Source organism: Kogia breviceps, chromosome 1 (genome assembly GCF_026419965.1).
Source record: "Kogia breviceps isolate mKogBre1 chromosome 1, mKogBre1 haplotype 1, whole genome shotgun sequence".
NCBI lineage: Eukaryota > Metazoa > Chordata > Mammalia > Artiodactyla > Physeteridae > Kogia > Kogia breviceps.
In genome coordinates this window covers 85,517,066-85,537,541 of record NC_081310.1, presented here as the reverse complement: position 1 = coordinate 85,537,541, position 20,476 = coordinate 85,517,066, and the positions used below count along the sequence as shown (strand labels likewise).

Below are 20,476 nucleotides of genomic sequence, written 5' to 3'. Positions count from 1 at the left end.
GATCCAAGGCCACCAAGGGGTTGAGTTAGGTACATGTTGGGGTTTTCACTGGAGAACTGAGCAAGCACGGGTTCCACAGCTCAGTAGGGGCTGGGATCTGACTGTGTGAAGCTGGGGAATGACTGGAAGGTGAAGACAAAGAATCCACTTGGCTTGATTCCTGAAAATTCCCAACAAACAAACCAGACCCAGGACAAATGGTTAGAGCCATTAAATCACTAAGATCCATATGAAAAGAGCTAGGTCACAGCTACTGTCAAGAAGCTGAGTTCTTATGAATAGTGAGAACCAACTCTGAGCCCAAGGAATTTGGCAACCACTTTGACAAAAGTTTATCTGCCAAAGAGAACAGCTGAAGTCACCTTAACTTGAGTCACTGAATTACTAAAGCAAGCATCGCTTTCACAATGGGACAGGAAAAGCAACAAGTAGGCCATATTCATCCCACAAATATTTACTGAGCACCTCTCATGCCTTAGGCTCTGAGAAGGTACCCAGAAAAGGTTACAAAGAGGAGTATAATGTAACTCCAGGGTTGGACAAATAGGCCAATGGAACAGAATAGAGAACCCAGGAATAGCTTCACTTTCACATGTAATCTATATGACAGAGGTAGCATTCTCAGTGGGAGAAAGGATGAACTACTTGTTAAGTGGACCTGGGATAACTGGTTATCCATATGAAAAAAGATGAAGTTGTATCCCTACCTCACACCACACACAAAATAAATTCCAGGTGAACTGAAGACTTAAATGTGAAAGGCCACATTTAGAAACATTTAAAAGAAAGTCACAACTGCGGATAGGAAAGGATTTCTTTAAAAAATTATACAAATTGCTAATTATAAATGAAAAGGATGATAAATTCAGCTATAGTAAAATTTAAAACTTCTGTTCATCAAAAATACTATAAAGCAAATAAAAAGACCTGGCACAAACTGGGAGAAGATATTTGCAATACATAAACTGACAAAGTTCTTATCTAGAATTATATAAAGAACTCTTATAATGAATTAGAAAAAAAGAAAAACAAACCAATAGAAAAATGAGCAAAAGTCATGAATGGCACCTCACAGAAGAGGAAACACGAATGACCAATAAACATATAAAAGGATACACAGCTTTTATCAGGAAAATGTAAAGTAAAAGCATGATGAGATACCAGTTTGCCCACTGGTTTGGCAAAAATTAAAGTCAGATGATGATGTGTTGATAAAGACATAGAGCAACAGGAACACGTATTCACTGCTGGTAGAAACCTAATGGTACTGCCGTTTTGGAAAATAGCTTGACATTTTCAAAGGAAGTTAAATATGTACATGCCTTACAAACCAGTAAATCCACTCTTAGCTGTGTGTCCTAAGACTCTAACACAACCAGGAACTATGATTAAGAATGTTTGTAGGGGCTTCCCTGGTGGCGCGGTGGTTGGGAGTCCGCCTGCCGATGCCGGAGACACGGGTTCGTGCCCTGGTCCAGGAGGATCCCATGTGCCGCGGAGCGGCTGGGCCTGTGAGCCATGGCCGCTGGGCCTGCGCGTCCGCAGCCTGTGCTCCGCAATGGGAAAGGCCACAACAGTGAGAGGCCCGCATACCGCAAAAAAAAAAAAAAAAAAAAAAGAATATTTGTAGCAGTATTGCTCATGAGAGGAAAAACCTAGAAACCATCCAAATGTCCATCAGTAGGTGAATGAATAAATAATGGTATGTTCATATGATGAAGCACAGTACAGGAATGAGAATACACTATAGTCACATATATCAACATATATGTTGAGTGGAAAAAAGCAATTCAGAGAAGAGTTCATTGTATTAGTTATCTACTGCTGTGTAACAAATTGCCCTGTAATTTAGCAGCTTAAAACAACAAACATCTGCTATCTCACAGTTGCTATGCATCAGGAATTCAGGGACAGCTTAAATGGGTACCTCTGGCTCAAGAGGTCTCATGAGATTGTAGTTCAGGCCTGTGGTCTCACCTTAAGGCTTGACTTAAGGGGTTTCTGCTCCCAAGTTCACTCACCACTTGGGTGGCTTCTCCCAAGGGAGAGCAATTCAAAAGAGAGCACGGTAGACATCTCCCAGACAGAAGCCACAGTCTTCCTATAACCCAAACTTAGAAGTGATAGCCATATTCTGCCATATTTTGTTCCTTAGAAACAAGTTACTAGGTCCAGCCCACACTTAAAAGGAGGGGATTACAAAAGTGTGTGAATACCCCAGGAGGAGAATACCGGGGATCATTTTAGAGGTTGCCTATCACACACTTATGGTACGATTTCATTTTTATATAATTCAGAAATAGGCAAAACTAAATTATATATTGTTTAGGTATACATAGCTAGGTAGAAGCACTGTGAGGAGTTTGGGATTAACATATACACACTTCTATATATAAAATAGATAACCAACAAGGACCTACTGTATAGCACAGGGAAGTCTATTCAATATTTTGGAATAACCTGTAAGGGAAAAGAATCTGAAAAAAAAAAAAAAATATATATATATATATATATATATGTAACCGAATTACTTTGCTGTAAACCTGAAACTAAGACAACATTGTAAATCAACTATACTTCAATTAAATTAAAGAATTAAAAATTTTTTTAAAAGAGAAGCACTGTGAAGAAAAACAAGAACACAAACATGAAATTCAGGATGTTGATGATCTCTGGGGGGACATGGGAGACTGAGAATGGAGAAAATGCACAGGTAGTTTCAACAGGACAGTGAGTTCAGGAATGCTTATTTTTATGTTTTGTAACTTAATTTTATGTTATATATATTTGAGGTCTTTTTCTCTTAGGTTTAGTTTTGTGTTTGATATTATGGAAGTTATACCTGCATACACTTAGAGTCAATGGTTCTGTGGTATTTGCTGTCCTCCACCAGTTTTTCCCATTTATGCCTCCCCAAGGGTAGCACTTTTACCTTCTTTTGCTAATTACTTTTAGCCTTTTCCTCCATGTCTCTTCATAACACACTTGTATTGCTGCTTTTTGGTGCTTTGGTTTTGGCATCATCTATCCCCTTCCAACAGGGGAAGATGAAGATTTAGTTCCTTTTCCTCCCCTCCAACTCTTCCTGTCCCCCCATCCTCCTTTCATCATTATATCACATTTTTGGTTAGATCAGAAATCGGTGTTTACATTACTCAGCCAACACTAATTTGTCTCTATTCAGAGCTGAGCCTTGTAGTAAAGGATGATAGCTTTCCCTTCCCTGCATAACTTTTTGTTTCTCCTGGTTAATTACCATGTTTGTTGATTTGCTTAGTTTGCTGTGTATTTATCACTAACTCAATTCTAGACTCTGACAGTTGTCTGAATTTCTTCTCAGAATGTTTAGGCACTGCAGGTTTTCTATCAATTTCATCTTCTTGGAGAAATACCTTCCAGAGCTGCCTGACCTGCTCCAGTCTGGACAGGTTGCCCTCCATGCCTGGTGCGTGGCCATCACCCAAGGACCTCCTGGTGCCATCACCCCGGGCTTCTCTCCTCTGTGGATCCCCAGTTTCCTCCATCTCAGGGCTTCCTCCTTCTGGGTTTACTCCTTTGTTCTGGTGATGCACACCCTCCTGTAGCTTCATGAGAAAGGGTGCAAAGGAGGCAAATCTTTGAGAGCCTTGGCTGGTTTGGAATTCTAGTTTGGAGATAATTTTCCTTCAGAATTTTGAAACATTTATTCCATGGCCTTCTAGCTTCCAGTGTTACTGTGAAAAAGTCCAGAGTCACTCTGACTTCTGATTCTTGTGTTTGACCTCTCTCTCTGTCTCCCTGGAAGTTCCATAGCATCTTCTCTTTTCCCCCTGGTGTTCTACAATTTCACAATAATGTGCCTTGCTGTGAGTCTATTTCCATCCACTGTGCTGGGAACAGTGGGCCCTTAATCTAGAAACGTGTGTCCTTCCGCTCTGGGAAATTTTTTAATGATGTCTTTAATGATTACTTCTTTCCTTCTTTTCCTTTTTTCTCCTCCTCATTTTTTTCCAGTTCTCTCTTTCTGAGACTCTCAGTATTTGAATTGGTAGATTGATTCACTAATTTTCTCCTATTTTCATCTCTTTCACTGTCTTTTGGGAAACTTCCTCAATTTATTTTCCAGCCCTGTGGGAGGACTTTTTTGGTATAGCATGCCATTCTTGTCTCATGGGTCCAATATCTTGTTTTATCTCTCTTAAGATGTTAATTACAGGATTTGTTTCAAGAGTTCTTCTCTGTTAATGGTCAGTATTTGATCCAGAGTCTTTTTTCTTTGTTTGTCTAATTGACTGATTTGGTCTGTGTCTTTAATGTTTGAGACTTTCCTCAGATGTCTGGGGATTCTTGGTTGTCTGCTTATTTTTAAAAGTAGGGAACTAAAACTGTTAGTTGTAGAGGGATGTGAAGAGAGAGCAAAAGTAACATGTGTGTTTCATCTACCATCTTTACTCAATCATACAATCTTCCATATCTATCATTTATTTCATAATATTAAAAAGTGAAAAAAACCATAGTCCACACACGCTAATGATAAATTAGTAACTATAATAACCCTAAAAAAATACCTACACCTTTTCCTCCTTAGCCTTTAAGGAAAAACATGGGACTCTTTTCTCCAAAAAATTCTCTATTGCAAAAAATATCATGAGATTAGTATGTGAGTTTGTGACAAGTGTAAACCACTCTAAAATTGTGAATAGATTTGGAAACAGTTTTTCCCTCCTCTCCACTCCCACAGTCCTGAATCACCATCCCTGCTCTCTCACTCATCACTTCCTGCTTGGTGAGTTGCACGTGTGTCTTATCTCCATGTCGATGCTCCAAGCCACGGAGAGCAGGGTGCATGTCCGATTCATTTCCAGATCTTCAATAGCCCCTGTCAGAGGGGAGATCATCAAGGTCTGACAAATGATGAATGAATAACATCCTCAAGATCTGCTTCTCCTCTCCTCAGCACACATAGTTAGCACCAAGGGATTTTAAATGGTGAGTGAAAAAGAAACCCACAAGAACATAAAGATAATTTAGAGAAAAATAAAGCAGTAATTCAAACCTCAACTTTAAAAAGAGAAACACATTACTGGTTGCTTTTATTTAATACCACTTTGAGTTCTGATCTCTTTACCTTGGAATCCACCCACATAGGAATAGGATGGGCCATGGTCCTGAGGGCAGCGGAGCAGCTCAGGAACTCTAGTTTAAGCAAAGAAAGGAGGACTTTAGAGACCCATGTGCACAGCAAAGCCAATAAGTCCACAGAAGAGAGACTGCAAATTAAGTCCAAACCCCATAGTTCAGCATTCAAGTCTCTCCATTGCTTCTCCTAGGGTACCTGCAAACTTTCTAGAGGTTCTCACTGCCTGGGGCCTGTCTTCTTTAATCAGTGTTACATGTAGCTGCTAGAAGAATCATTCTCAGATATCAAGTGTCTCATGTCCCTTCTTTGTCCAAGAACTTACAGTAGGTTCCTTTCATCCCTCATCATATAGTTTTCCAGCCTAAATGCCAAGACATCTTTATCCTCATCCCCCTTTATCTTCATCCCCTCCCTCCATCTTCTTCCCTCCCTGCTGGGACCCTCTACCCACTGCACTTGTAAATCCTGCCACTGTATTTTTCTATAGATTGTTTCTCAGACTGATAACACATACCAATCTCAGCAATAATGGTAATTGCTGACACTTAGTGTGCCCTTACTCTGGGCCGAGCACTGTGCTAATATTTCTGGTGAATTATTTTCCCTACTCCTCCCATCAGCAGATAAAGAAACTGGGTCACAGAGCGGTTAAGTCATTTGCCCACAGCCATGGAGCTACTTAAGGTGGAGCTGGGGCTCGAAGCCAGGGAAACTGAGCCTGAGACCACAGGCCTGCCTCCTCTCTACCCACTGCTTCAACCTCACTGTCATCAGACCTGACCCAAGACCCCTTCCAGGAGATGACGACCCCGGCTGTACTCTACACATGTGTTTGCTTATTGCTGGCTTGTGACATGGAGCCACCTTTAAGTCTTGCCCCTTCTGTGTCCCCACACTCAACCTGTCACTGAGTCTGCTTCACAGACTCCAAAGTCCATCCCTCCAGGGAGGGAATCCCCACCACTAACCTCAGCACAGGTCCTTAGAGCCAGGGTCACCACCATTCTTCCTGGCCAAAGAGTAGAGGGTTGTGAGTGGAGGGGACCACATCAGCCCAAGGGCCCTGCAGAGACCCAGGGCTGTGGGGAATGGGATGGGGAGCATGGCTGCCCATCCAAGGCCATGTCAGACCTGGGATGGGGCTGGTGTCCCGGGGCAGGGCAGGGCACACTCCCTCTTGGGGATCAGACCTGGGCACCAACAGCCTATGCTACTCCAGTGTGGCCAGATGAGCAGACACAGCGCAGCCCTGGGGACATGAGGCCAACTGGAAGGAGCAGGCAGCCAGGGTGCCATCTGGGTAGCAACAGAGTATCGCTGGGGGGCAAGCAAAGCAGGTAGGGGAGGGCAGGTAAGACAACTTAACCAGCAGAGCTTTGGGAAGGGATGTCTGCTTTTCAGATGTCACCCCTAGAGTTCTGGGCATGCATACCCTTGTGCAGACAGCTATGAAAGGCTAAAGCCAGCCTCCTCTAGTTGCTGGTAGAGGATTCAAGTTGGGGCTGGATGGCCCACCAACGATGTGCTTACCGGGATCTGCTCGGGCCAGGCTCAGGTGGGCCATGAAAGTTGCTGCCTGCACCTCCCTCCTGGCTTTGTGCATTTGCTTCCCACCTGGCTACCCCACCCCTGTGCTGCATCTTTTTAATCAGTCTACTTACCACCTACAGACCACTCTTCCCCCTGGGCCATGTCATCTTGTCCTTCATCTGCTCAAGAACCAAGAATCATTTCCAAGGCCTCTAAGACCAGACCCAAACCTCTTATCCTGGAATTCAAGGCCTTCCAAAATCAGACCCTTGGTCTCCATACCTACCTCCTCACTTGCTACTGGAGCCCAGGTGCCCTCCTGTCGCTAAAACTTCCTCATCACTCCCCAAGGCACACAGCAGTCGCTTCCATCTCCCTGATGCTGAGGGAGTAGTGAAAAGGGCATGGGCTTTGCTTTGGTTACTTCCTGTGTGTTTTCAGGCAAGTCACTCAATGCCTCTGTGCTTCCAGTTGCTTAAGACCTGTAAAAACACTTCACAGGATGTTGTGAGAATCTGAGTGTTTGTACATAAAGTGCTAGCTAGCCACAGGGCGGTTTGTATCATGTGGCTCCCGCTAATACAGTGTGAGTCAATCAATGGTATCCATCATAGAGTGCCTTGGTGTTCCCCACTCACGAGCCCTCCATCTCCTTTCTGACTAGCAGACTTCTGCCTCCTTTTACGTTCATCTCCAGATGCACCTGTATCTGCAGCCTTTCCAGCACACCTGACCTGGGGCGGGGGGTAAGGATAAGAAAAGCAACATTTGTCAATTGCCCACTGGGCGCCAGACCCTGTTGGTGGGGGTGTGGGGCTCAGGGAGAGCACTGACAGTAGCAGCTAATACTTTCTGGGGACCTCCTTGTACCAGACCCCATCCCAAGCATGTCATGTAAGCCTTGCTGGTAACTCAGTTCTGTAGATTAAGGTTCCTAAATGGCTTTCTGCTCTATCCAACCAGGATGGTTTGGTCTCCCTGGCCCCATCTCACCTTTCCCATCCAGTGGCCTCCAAGAGGCTGATGGGAAGAGTTTATCAAGGAGTGATGTCCCTGTCATTCAGGCTCCCCCTGTTAGAGAACATTTTGAGAAAGGACCCACCTTCATCTGCCCTGCCACCCCAGGTGTAGCCAGGCCCACGTGCTGCACTCAAGTTGGGCCCTGGCTTTTCATAAGGGCATTCCCTCTGCCTGGAACACCCTTCCCCCGGCCGGCCTGGAAAACTCAAGCCTCTGACTAACCCTCCTACACTTGAGTCAAGGTCATTGCCCTTTCCCTCCTGTCCTCCGGGTGCCTCGTCCACTCACTTACAGACGCTTTCACAAATGTCTGCATCCTTCATGGACCCTTGCCCTGGGTTGAGAACCCTAAGGCAGGGGCTGTATCCTGTTCATCTTTCTATCTCAGTGCCTGGCACAGATCCTGGCCCACAGCGGTCCTTGGTGTTGGGGGATGAAAGGAGGGAGGAAAAGGATGGGGTGAAATGGGTATCCAGAAGAGGGAATGGTGGTGATACATTTCCAGCTGGTTACTCCCAGGGCAGGACAGCCACGAGCCTCCATCCAGCTCAGAAGAGGAGGCCATGGCTCCGTGGAGACTCCAGAGCCTCCCCTGGAAACAGCTCCAAGAGAGCCCTGGCTACCGCAGCCTCCCTCCAGACACCTGGGAGGTGCCAGTCTTTGGGCTCCATCAGCCTTCTTAGGGGAAATTACTAAATGCGTTTGGTGATTTTTTTTTGACATTTTCCTTGTTCAGGAGCTTGTGATTTCAGATTAATCACATCCACATACATTTAGACTGTCAGCTTGGAAGGGAAAATCTAAATTTTGATACTGCATGACTTCATCCAAAGGTATTTTACCGAAAGGACGTCTATGATATGGTGCAAATCATGACAAAACACTACCGCTGGGACCAAGCTCGTGGTGTGGGGTTGGGGGGATGGACGAAGAACTGTAGGCAGGACCTGGGTGGGCAGAGTTGCAGCAGCTTCAGTCTCCTGAAGGGATCCGTGTGCCACCATCGCTGCTGTCTCCATCTCAGCAAAATGTCACATTTCCTTCTTTGTCCAGGTTTGCCCAGAGCCTTTACTCCCGCGAATGGCAGTCCCACTAACTAACTCCTGTCTTCCCCCCCCGGCAGGTACCATGACCAGCAGGACGTAACTAGTAACTTTCTGAGTGCCATGTGGCTCATCTCTATCACATTCCTTTCCATTGGTTATGGGGATATGGTGCCCCACACATACTGTGGGAAAGGTGTCTGTCTTCTCACGGGCATCACGGTGAGTACCTGCCTTGGCCAGTTACCCTTCCCCACCCACCGAATGCTGCTAGGAGCAGCGCCTTTATGGTGGGTGCAGGGGGCCCTCGTCATCTGGGCATGGGGCCAGCTGCTAGTTAAGAGGCCAGCATTTGTGTCCCTGCATGTAGAAAGGCAGATGTGAAATCTGCGTGGCTTCTCACTGTTTCATTTCCTTGTCTAAGATAGGACTATGTCCCGGTTCCTGACAGCTAATGGCCTCTTCATAGCCCCCCAGAAATGGGCCGAGTGAAGCTGACTGTGGGTCTTACCCTCTGCTCCCATCCACCAGCCCCGGTGAGCAGCAGGGCTTGCAGTTCATTGTCCTCTTTCCTGTCGCCTGGGCCCCGCAGACCTTGGTACCACAGCTGATAGAGTATAGCTAGAACTCACTGAGCCGGCCATGAGAGACCCGTGTCCTAGACTGGGTTGGCCACTGGTTCGGTCTTGGTTTGATGACGTGGCCCTGGGCCAACTCTTGGCCTCTGCATCCAAATGTTGAGGTGCCAGGTTCCGAGTGCCAGTTCCCTCCCGGCGTTGGCACCCGGCTAGCCTGTGACTGCATCCCCATCTCTCCCCAGGTGTCCAGCAGCTGTGCTGCCTCCTTTCAAGGTGTATATCCCTCCTGCCCATCACCCTGCCACCCCCCACCCCTACACACACTTGTGTCCATCACATGGCCACGCAGTACGGAGTTTGGGAGAGATGTGGGTAGGGAGTCAGACCAGAATCTGAGTCCCCATTGCTCGCTGCAGCGCTGGACCCCTCCTGCTCACCAGCCCCACAGCCGCAGGCCTCTGACCCCATGACCGCACTGTGGACTCCAGGCAGGGTACTTAGCCTGTTGGACCTCAGCATTCTCGAGTACGAAGTACGGATGGGAGGCCTGCTCTGCCCTCCTCCCTGGCTGGTGATGGGGATAAACTGCAATGCTTTATGTTAACACACTCCGTCAGCAACAAGGAGCTGCGCCGCCTTCAGTGCTGGCGAGTCCTCGGCGTCCCTGCCGCCACTACTCCTTCACTGGCCGCGGATGAGGGCTCCTCGCCTTGCTGCACTTTCTGGCCAGGACAGGCAGCCCTGCTCTTTGACCTCCTTCCCAGAACCCCAGAGTACAGAGTAAACACACCGGGTCCTCTTTTCAGAAGAGGAAGCTGAGGGTCAGAGAAGGAACAGGCAGCTAAGCCTGGGTGTCGTAGGGGTGAGGGTGGACAGGAGGCCTGTGACTTGGTCCTGGGTCTCCGCCGTTGGTTCCCACAGCCCTCCCCAGGGAGCCCGCTCTGCACCCCCATCATCAAAATCCTTCCAGTGCTCCCTCAGATTTCAGTCATCACCCCCACTTCTCCAGGAGGACACAAAAGACCCTTCTTCTGAAAGGGAAGTGACTCCTTTCTGCAGTGGGAAGGGGGTTAAGCCCTCGCCAGCCTGGTGGCCTCCTGGGACTGATCTCGGTGACAAGGCAGCTCAGAGCAGCAGAGGCCATAGGGTCAGAGGCCTGGGGCCGTGGGGCTGGTGAGCAGGAGGGGTCCAGCGCTGCCGTGTCACGACTGGACACCATCCTCTCCCCTTTCGACTGAAATCCAGAGCCAGTACATATTAGCAGGTCCTGGGCAGCAGTTAATGACAAAAGGCTTAGCGCTGGGGTTGGGGTAAATCACGGGTAAGTGTAAGGCCTCAGAACAAATACCTCCCATCGGTTAGTAGGAGTCTATCTGGCACAGCTCCAGCTGTCACCAGGAAACCAAGGAATGATTCTTCCTTCCAGAAGGGAATGAAATGCCGCCCGAAGGCCAAAGCTTTCCTGTCTCAGAGCTGCTCGTGGGGTGCAAGCTTTGTGCCTCAGCACCAGCTCTCAGCCAGGCCTGCACGGAGCCGGGCTGCCAATAGGTGGATGGCCCTGCTGGGAGCCTCCGTTATTTTTAAATACCAGCCATTCACCCTCTCAGCACGAGCTGTGCCCCATCCAAGAAGCGGCCCCATAGCCACCATTTCCCTGGTTCCCTCACTCCTGCATCTCCAGGCTTCTGCTCTGGCATGGCTGGGGGGGTGGGTGGGCAGGACCCCTGGGCCCCTCCCTGCCTTCTCCTGGGGTGTGGTCTTCAGTACCCGCTTTTGCTCCTGGGGCTGTAGCAGCTCCTTGGATAGGAGTGTTTGTTCCTTGTGGAGAGAGGTGTGATCAAAGTGGAAAGAACAAACAAGTGAGGAGGAACCGATACCCACCCCCCACCCCCCACCCCCCGTATTAAAAATACAGCACATGCCTTTTATCTTCTCCCTTTGCACAAACCCTGCTGTGTAAATATATACCTATCTATAACAGGGACAGGGAGCTTCCCTCCTCTCATTGTCAGCGTGTTTACCCAAATTAAAATCAGCTGCCTCCCTCTGGGGTCTGACAGTGAGGAACCCTGGTGGCATTTTTACTAACAAATGTGACTTTTCCAGCTGAGTCACTCCTTTCCAGGGTTTCTCATGGCTGAGAATCCCTTCCTCCCCTCTCCCAGCCTCCCGACACTTTGTACATCTCCTGATTATTATTGCAAGTGCCTTTACTAAAGGTAGGGCTTCCTGTTTGGTTACCATGGACACCATGCTGGCCAAGGCAAGGCCTGCTCAGGAAGGGAAAGGAAGAATTTGTGTGTGCGGGCTGTAAATAGTCTTAATCATTGTTTTCTCTTGGCAATCCCAGTAACAGTGTAATTATCAACCATTAAGCAGGGTATATAATTGTCTGAACAACTTGACATTGTTGGCACAGACCTGGTGTGTTTGAGAGATTTCACCCACAAAAGCAGGTATCTCAAAGTGTATCATCTTTCCATAAAGAATTTTATGATGACAGTTACAAGGTAGAGAGAAAGCTGGCAATATTTAGTATCCAGAATGGGCCTTTGAAGGCTTTTTGGTTCTGCAGGCATCTGGAAGACTTTTGGGGCCCCCAAGACTCCTTGGTAGGAATCCCATTTCAATACAGCCAGTTTCTAAAGCTGTACTCACTCTGTGGACCCTTCATGAGTTAGGGACAAATAGACAAAAGCTTCCAGGATATCTGTGGGGGTCACTGAGCTTTTCCCCAAGGCTTCATGAGAGAGGCTTCTTTGAACTGCAAAAGGAAAGGGATGATGAAGTAAAAGGTAGCACAAATTGAGTCATTTGGGGAGGAGGGAAAAAGAGGGCTCAGTAAGACATCTGCTTAATGTCAGTTTTAGAAGATGAGCTTCTCCCTGAAACACCTTGGTTTCAAACCAATTGATGTTATTTTAGTTGTTACATGGTATCTGTTGCAGAAACAGAATCTAACTGTAAATCCTCCAGGCTTCCCTCCTCCATTTCACTTTCATTTATGTTTTATTTTATGCTTCTTTAGTTAAGTACACCTCATACTTTTCCCCTTGGGATACTTGTTTTCTGAGACTGTAAGGTTTTCCAGCTGGAAAATGTTTCTTGGAAACAAGGAGTAGGAGGACCAGAGTGGAGGAGACTGGGTCCCTGATTTGGGTCCAAAGCTATGGATGAGTTAGGCATGTTGACCCCAGGCCAGCCACTCCTTTCTCTGTTCACTCCTGTGCACCTGCTCACCATGTACCTTGGCAAGTACGAACTCATTAGAGGTGAACCCTCTCCCCTCCCACAGCCCTCCCATGGAAATAGTGTTGGACAGAGAAGACCCAGGGAATTCAGCTGGTGTCAACAAGGATTCAGGACTTGGCACCTCTGAAGGCAAAAGTCTGAGTCATGGACTTGCTCCACAATGTGACCCCATGGAAGTCATCCGAGCAGCTGCTTACCCTCTTCAGTCCCACTCCGATCTCTCCTCACATGGCCCCCCTGCCCACCAACCATTTCTGAGATTCCACACGAGGACAGCTAGGACAGCAGGAGCTCTCACACACCCAAATCAGCCAAGCCCTTGGCAATTTGTCTCTGAAAACCAACGCGCATCCCTGCTGTATCACACAAGCATTCCCAAGCTGCTAACGGGGCCCTGGCAGGCTGATAAACTCATCTAAGTAAAAAGGCCCAGAAGGAACATAGGTGATCATTATACCACTTGAAAGGTGAATACAGCAGGAGGGAGGGGGAATCCCGTAGTACTTCCTTTATTTTCTCTAAAGAGCCACAGTTGACCATTTACTTCTCACTCAAGTCTTAGGCTCCTTGTTCTTCCTGCCTTCCACTCAATTCCCATCAGCCCATCCTTTTTTCTTATTCGTCTGCTTCTTCCTTTCCACTTCCCCTGTCTGTCCCATGTTGAGGAGGCAGCACAACTTGTTCTCTGTCTCAGTCTCTGCTCCAGCTCTATATCTCTCTACATCTTCCCTTTCCCCTTCCCTTCCCTTCCCTTCCCTTCCCTCCCCTCCCCCACTCTTCTCTCTCTCTCTCTCTCTCTCTCTCTCTCTCTCTCTCTCTCTCTCTCATACACACACACACACACACACACACACGCTGGAGAGGATCAGTTTGTATTTCAGCACCCTGAACACCACTTTCTGAAGGTTGCTGATGTCTGACCCCATCTTTACAAGGTTGCCTCTTAATGGGAATGACCAGATTAGGCTTCATTATTGGCTACTTCCCTAATTCAGCCAGATGATGGATTTTCTAAAAGAAAAGTTGAAAGTATCCACTGCTATCTGTTCAAGTTAGAATTAGGGGTTAAGAACCAAGCATCCTTCAGAGAAATATCCATAGGAGAGCCTTGACATCTTTAAGTTGAAAGAAACTTGGAAATGTCACCTAGCCCAGCCTCCTGCCTCCATGCAGAAATGAATCTTAATCATATAAGATAGATGGTTCCTTAGTTAGAACACTCTAGCTTCTCATTAGAACCCTTCTGCATTCAGCAGCCTAGGTTGTGAGCCATAACAAGAACCATGGAGCAATTCATCTAGACCCTGGAACTTCAGGATTGTGGATGGTTGATTGTTTTAATGAAACCTTCAAAGTGGCGTGGTAAGCAGGGAGACTCCTTCAGGCTAATTCTGCCCCCAGCTTTCAGGAGTGATTTAAGCAGAGTTTCCCTGGACCCAGGGAAATGAGGAAGCCTGGAGCCTGGGAAGAACCCTCTCCATCTGATGTTCCATTTTTAACACAGTGATATATCCCTCTTTTTGGGCGTTCAGCCCAAAGTTCTTTTGTAGCTCCATACAAAAGAGAGGGATTATATTCTCGGTCTGCTTGAGGGGAAATGGAGCACACATCTTCCCTCTAGAACAGCTTCTTTTTAAGCTATTTTTTGCTTTTAGAGGCCTGGCTCAATTGATGACACCTACAGACCAGGCTGTCTAACTGCCCATACCTATCCTTTGAAAACTGGGCACAGAGTCTCCTGCAAGTCACAGATGCCAAGAAAACAGGGCCGTCCCTGAACAAGAAAGGAAAATGAGGTCAGAAAAGGAAAGTTCACACAGACTCCTTTCTTTTCAGTTTGTTGTGCTAGAAATGGGTGGCTGACCAAGTGTACCGAGAAACATGAGATTGTTTTCATGGGAACCCTTGTAAAAAGCTAGGGGAAAGCGTTGCCAACTTCACCTGTGCCAAAACCTTGCACCGACCAACCTTTGCCAACCTGTGGCAAAGGAAAGAGACTATGAAGGAGAGAGTAGGGGATTGATCTACCATATGCATTCCGCCCAACTCTGGTATGGATTATAGTACCTTTGAAAACAATCTTTAAGGTTTCCTATGCATTCCGTTAAACTGGGTGAGCCCCAAATGTTGTTGATGGATTCCTTCAATCCTAGGACCTCAGTTGCTAAACTGAGCTCTGTGGCAACAATAATTACTGTTTGGCATCTAGAGGATCAGACTGCTGACTTTTCTGAGCTTATTGTCTCTTTCCATGAGTGGAGGTCAGGATGGTGCAGGGCGCCACGTGCAGGAAGAGGGTGATGGTCACCAAGGGACGTGTGCTCTCTTGCAAGAACCAGGCCAGGGCGGGGCTGTCGTCTGCTGGCTGCAGGAGAAGCAGAGCAGGAGCAGTTCTCTCTCGATCCCCACCCCCACCAGGTCAAGATGCACAGCAAAGAGGACTTCAAAGTCCTTTGGAAGAATGTTGGGATGAGCCCATTTCTGCTCATTTCTCAGACAGTCAAGCATGCGCCCAGAGGATTAGGAGAGAGAAAGTGAGTCCTGAGGAACCGGCCTCTTTTACTCACTCTCCCTGGGCTTCCCTGGAATGGACCTTCCAGAGCAGAATAAGAACGCTGCTCTGGAGAATGCTGAACGCCTTCTGTGGGTTCCCTTAAAATCCTGATTTGAGGCAGGTGTGTTGTTATCGTCTTTTAAATCTCTGAAAGATGGTGAATTCATGAGCCTCCTGGTGAAAGCGAGAAGAAACTGAATTTCTTGTGCTGAGTCATAGGCTAGACCTCCAGTAAAAAGACCCAGCTGGGAGCAAGCTCAGTCACTGAGTACATAGACCCATGCCAACCAGTGTAGCCCTGGGAAGCAGTCTTGGCGGGGTGATGCTTTGCCTCTTCCTTAGATTATTTTCAGGAAAACTCTCCACCACCACCAGGTGATCCATCCATACTGCATGGCTTTCTTTCCTCCTGGCCCCCTGCTCTGGAGCTAGCAGTAGGGCTGGGATATGCATGAGGGAGGAGGAGCGTGTGTGGATTTTCTCTCTTCCCTGCACACCCTGGCAGGTGACCAAGTGATTGTTCGGTGTTTTAAATTCCCCCAGGCCTCAGCCCCATCCAGTATCCTGCTCCATGAAGAAGTGGCCAGCTTTATGAAGGCTCGGTCTCCCAGAGGTCAGCTCTGCAGCTAAGCCAAGAGCACTGCAGACCCCTTCATGGGTGCGGGAATCAGGGCCCTGATGGGTTTTGTGGCTTGGCCTTGTCCAGCCAGAGTTCAGGTCCCCACTCCACTCCTGGAGACCCCACCGTGGGCCCGGGGCACGTGGAGTCTTCCGCCTGAGCCCTGCCTTTTAATGATGTGCTCTCTCCCCTGGTCCTCTTGCTGTCCCCTCACAGGGTGCGGGCTGCACTGCCCTGGTGGTGGCCGTGGTGGCCCGAAAGCTGGAACTCACCAAAGCAGAGAAGCACGTTCACAACTTCATGATGGACACTCAGCTCACCAAACGGGTAAAACTCCACTGTCCACGTCTTAACGGGGGACTTAAGACCAACATGGGAGCCAGTCAGAAAGTAGCCACAGTGGGTTAGGGCCACACCTTTCAGTGGAGGGTTGAGGGCGCCCCAGACACATGCAAACAGCCAGCACAAAATGGGCACAATGTCCCAACGCTGAAGGCTCCTGTCTTCTCTTAAATCACTGTGCATGGTTCAGGCAACCAAATAATTTTCCTGATAATTAAATCTATAGCATACAATGATGTAACCCGCCCCCCTTGCCTAATGGTTCCAAGTAAATCACCTAGCATGAGGTGTTCTTGCTTATGCTTAAATAGGTTCATGATTCTCATTAGGAAGGGCAGTAGAAAGTCTTAAAAATGATATTGGGAATGTATCTAAATCCAACCCTTTAAAAAAATTATTACAGACAATCACTCCTAAATAACGTTCATCAAAATGTCATCATCCAATTTTCCCCCTTTTGGGTTTTCCAAATAATGTTTCTCCCTTGTAACTTCATGAAAGTGGGGTGAAAAACTGAATATAAGCAGGAATGGGGAGATCATTTAGCTGCTAAAAGTCTGACACCCCACTGAATTGTCAGAGAAGAAAAGGCCCATTTAGGAGAGACAGAAACGAGCTTTCCAGGATAACAGCAGGCCAAATGAGCAAGGCAGAAGCTGTTTATTTAATGACAGCTTTTATGGAAAATTCTTTAGAGCTGCAGGCTGAACGAAGGTCAGTAATATGATTTCCTGCAAAACTCTCCTCTTTCCAAAATGAGAGCGAAGCAAAACCCTGTGCTGGGGTCTTGGCCGCTCTAACAAGTTTCTCATTTAGGATTAAAGTGGGTTAGGAGACCCATGAGCAACGAGATTTTGATTGGGGCTTTTGAAAGCTGGAGAAAATATTCGGTGATGAATGTTGCAGCACAGTAAAAATGTGTTCTAAATAGAGACAAAGGCAGGAAGGGAGAACAAAAAGAGAGGGAGAGTGACAAAGGGTGAGTGTGCTCGCTCAGAGGGAGGCGTGGGGGAATGGGAAGTTGCCAAGGCCTCTCCAGTTTCTCAGCAGAATTATTTATGGTGTTTGATTGTTTGGTCTTTGATTACATGTACTGGATTCTTTAAAGAGCCTCCACAGATGTTAAAAAGAAGGGGTACAGGCAAATAGTCTTCTGTCACTGCCATACAGATGGTTGTTATGTGGTACATCCTGGCACTGAGCTGTCCGTGGTACAAAAGAAAACATGATTTGTATCATCAAGATGGCAGGATTGAGGGCCATACCCGTGGGTAGGCCAGCCGGGTTCCACCCAGAGCCCTGTAACCTAGCTGCTTTCCTTCAGCCCCCTAGTAAGCATGCAGAAGTCATGCTAAGTATTGAGCAAATTACCAAAGTTGCCTCCATTCTCCTGGAACAATTTGGTGCAGGAGTCAGGGGCAAGGGAGTCTAGCCTCCAAAACCTTCTCAGAAGCTGTTTCTTAGAGCAGAGACGTTAACAGCCTCTCTGTTTATTCTATTTGCTTTTTGAAACCAAGGATATACTTTGTATATCATGTTATTCCTTTGTCCTCTCCATTTTTCACTCTGTGAATCAGACATTAGAGGAAAATAAAGCCAAGGAAAGCCAGCTCCCTCACATGACAGGAAAATAATTTTTCTGCAATATAATTGTACAAGGAGATGAGATTGTGGTTGCTAATTTCAAGCTTTCAAAAATAATTCTCTAAAATCCTCCTCAAGTCCACTTACTTTTTGAAAAGTGGGACTGAAAATCAAATCAACAAATATTTATTGCCCATTTATGAGTACAAGGAATCTTTTTATTGAATAACATCTTACTTTTCTGAGAACACTTAAATCTGTTGAAATGTCCCTTTAATATCGAATATATTTTCCCAGAGAAACAAACAACACGAAAGGAGTGGCTCTTACAGAGAGAGGATTCTCAAAGCTGGCAAGACTGGAAAGGTTCTTTTACCTAACCTTGATTGAAAGAAAACTGAAAAAAAAAAAAAAAAAGAAAGGAAACTGGCTGTGAGCTTGGCCTGCTCTGGCTTCAGCTCCCCTTGACCTGGTCTCACAGAAGCCCACCTTTCTTCCCCTGGCGATGCCTCATCTATCCTCTGTCCTCTCCCAGTGGCCCACTGTGTCCAGCAGGAGTGGCTCATGGGTCAAACAGAATTCCCAGTGAATTCCCAGTGAATTTGCAGAGAAAGATCTGATCTTTGGAGCAGCTGATTGGGACATAATTGCAAACCTCTCAAGAGTGGACAATTAATAGATTTAACAGAGAAAAGCCATCTCTTACAATACATGCAATCTTAATTCTTCAAACCTCTAAGCAAAAAAAAAAAAAAAACAAAAAAAGGGAATTGTAACCTATTAATCATAAAAATATTCAAATTGTCCTAGTCTTTATTTACTCTGCCTGTCTTGCTGTAAAGGCTTCAGCCCAGACTACCACTAGAGTCACACTGTTTTTATTCATTTATTTGCCAGGGAGGAGGGGGCAGGTGCGGCGGTGGTCTGATGGCACAGGGTCAGAACTCAGTTTCTGGTTTTCCTGATTCCCGTGGCTTTTCTTCTCTCACTTGTATAACTTGTCAACCCTGGTGGCAACGTCATTTCTGTATTTAATGCAATCAGATCTTCCCACACTGACTTTGCAGTGTTACTGCCATTGTTAATCTAGAATTATAATTTATTGCTAACCTCTGGGCTACTAGGTAATATATATGTAAATGACACACAGAGAGACTATAAAAAACATACTAGATCCCCACCTTTTCTCCCACTCAATGTTATACATCCCCCTGTCGCTGTTTTAGGTAACGAAACACATCCATCACAGCTGGATGGCACTCCCTGTGTTCTGGGGACACCAAGATGAGTAAGAGATGGTACCTGCCCTCATACTTACTTGCCTGTCCACAAAGAGCACCTCTCCTTTCTAAAGAGCAAGGTAGCTGCACATGGACACACTTGACTTCAGAGGCACCACGGACAGGAGACGTTCTGTTTGCCACGCCTCCTCTCCACATCAAGCCTGCAGACATCTCTGCGGTGTGTGCCACTGGCTGAGGATTTTGTCTCCTTATCCTTGCCATGATGAGTTCCTGCCTCAAATACTTCATCCAAGTACATTTCCCCATGAAATCAATGAGTAAGACCAAAACCAAACCCATATCTGCCCTACACTAGTGCCTTCTCCTGCCTTCCCTGTTAATGACATCATCGTTCTTCCAGTCTCCAGGCCTGAAAGCTTAGCAGCATCTCTGACTCCTCTCTGCCCTGGTCCCCACAGGGGTCTGAGCAGCTTTGGAGTCTGATTCCACCTGTGGCCACATCAGCCTCTCCACGTCCTCTGCCCACCATACTCAAAGCCACCATCTCAGTCTTGTACCATCTCAGTTGCTTGCTACCTTCTCATCTCACCTGGTCCTCCCTTACCCAAGCCGTCCCGTACTTTGCTTCCTTGTGACTCTCCTTAGACTCTGAGACTTAGCTCTGAACATATCACCAACCTGCTCAAAAACCTTTAATAACCCCCCGGAACCTACTGATACACTAATAAAAAAGACTTTTCTTTATTTTTTTAAATAGGGGCTAATTTTTTAAAATTTTATTTATTTATTTTTTTGAATGCATTGGGTCTTCGTTGCTGGGCACAGGCTTTCTGTAGTTGCGGCAAGCGGGGACTACTCTTCGTTGCGGTGTGCGGGCTTCTCATTGTGGTGGCTTCTCTTGTAGCGGAGCACGGGCTGTAGGTGCGCGGGCTCAATAGTTGTGGCACGTGGACTCAGTAGTTGTGGCTTGTGGGCTCTAGAGCGCAGGCTCAGTAGTTGTGGTGCGCGGGCTTAGTTGCTTTGCGGCACATGGGATCTTCCCAGACCAGGGCTCGAACCTGTGTTCCCTGCATTGGCAGGCGGATTCTTAACCATTGCGCCACCAGGGAAGTCCCGAAAACTTTTCTTTAATTATGAGCATGTGTCAAAGTTTTATCACAATCCTGCTGGGGGAAAAAATGTTTTTTTTTCCAGCAGGCTAATTCAAAGGTTTACTCATAATAGGGGTCTTTTATAGGAAAAGACAATGGTAGTCATTGTTGTACAGGGTACAGAAAGTCTGGCTAAAGGACACAGACTCCTGACTGACAGCTGGTAGGGCCCATGAGTGGATTCCCAGAACAGGTCTTAGTCTTTTAAAAATTTATCAGATAATCAATTGAGCAGTTATCAGGAATGCTAATTCTCCCAAGAAGGGGATTATAAATTATATCACACACTAAAATTCTGTCCCAGACAGACTAGGTACAGTCTTTCTTTAACAATAGTCATAGGAACATTGAGCTTTTGAGCTGGAAGCGTTCTTAGGAATGAGCCTCTCAGGCCCAGAGATGGGCAAGTGTGGGCCCCCAGCCATATGCAGTGAGCTGGG

General features: G+C 46.9%; 1 protein-coding gene across 5 annotated transcripts in view; it reads left to right on the top strand.

The window, feature by feature from the left end:
- KCNN3 (potassium calcium-activated channel subfamily N member 3) overlaps positions 1-20,476 on the top strand; it is a 184,179-nt gene that overhangs the window by 143,411 nt on the left and 20,292 nt on the right. For all 5 annotated transcript variants that reach the window (XR_010841242.1, XM_067037148.1, XM_059038628.2 and 2 more), the window contains 2 exons: positions 8,793-8,934; positions 15,932-16,042. Coding sequence is in view for 4 of the 5 variants with exons in the window: in XM_067037148.1 (XP_066893249.1) it covers positions 8,793-8,934; positions 15,932-16,042 (253 nt within the window). In the remaining variant the exon portion in view is untranslated. The remainder of the gene's footprint in view (positions 1-8,792; positions 8,935-15,931; positions 16,043-20,476) is intronic.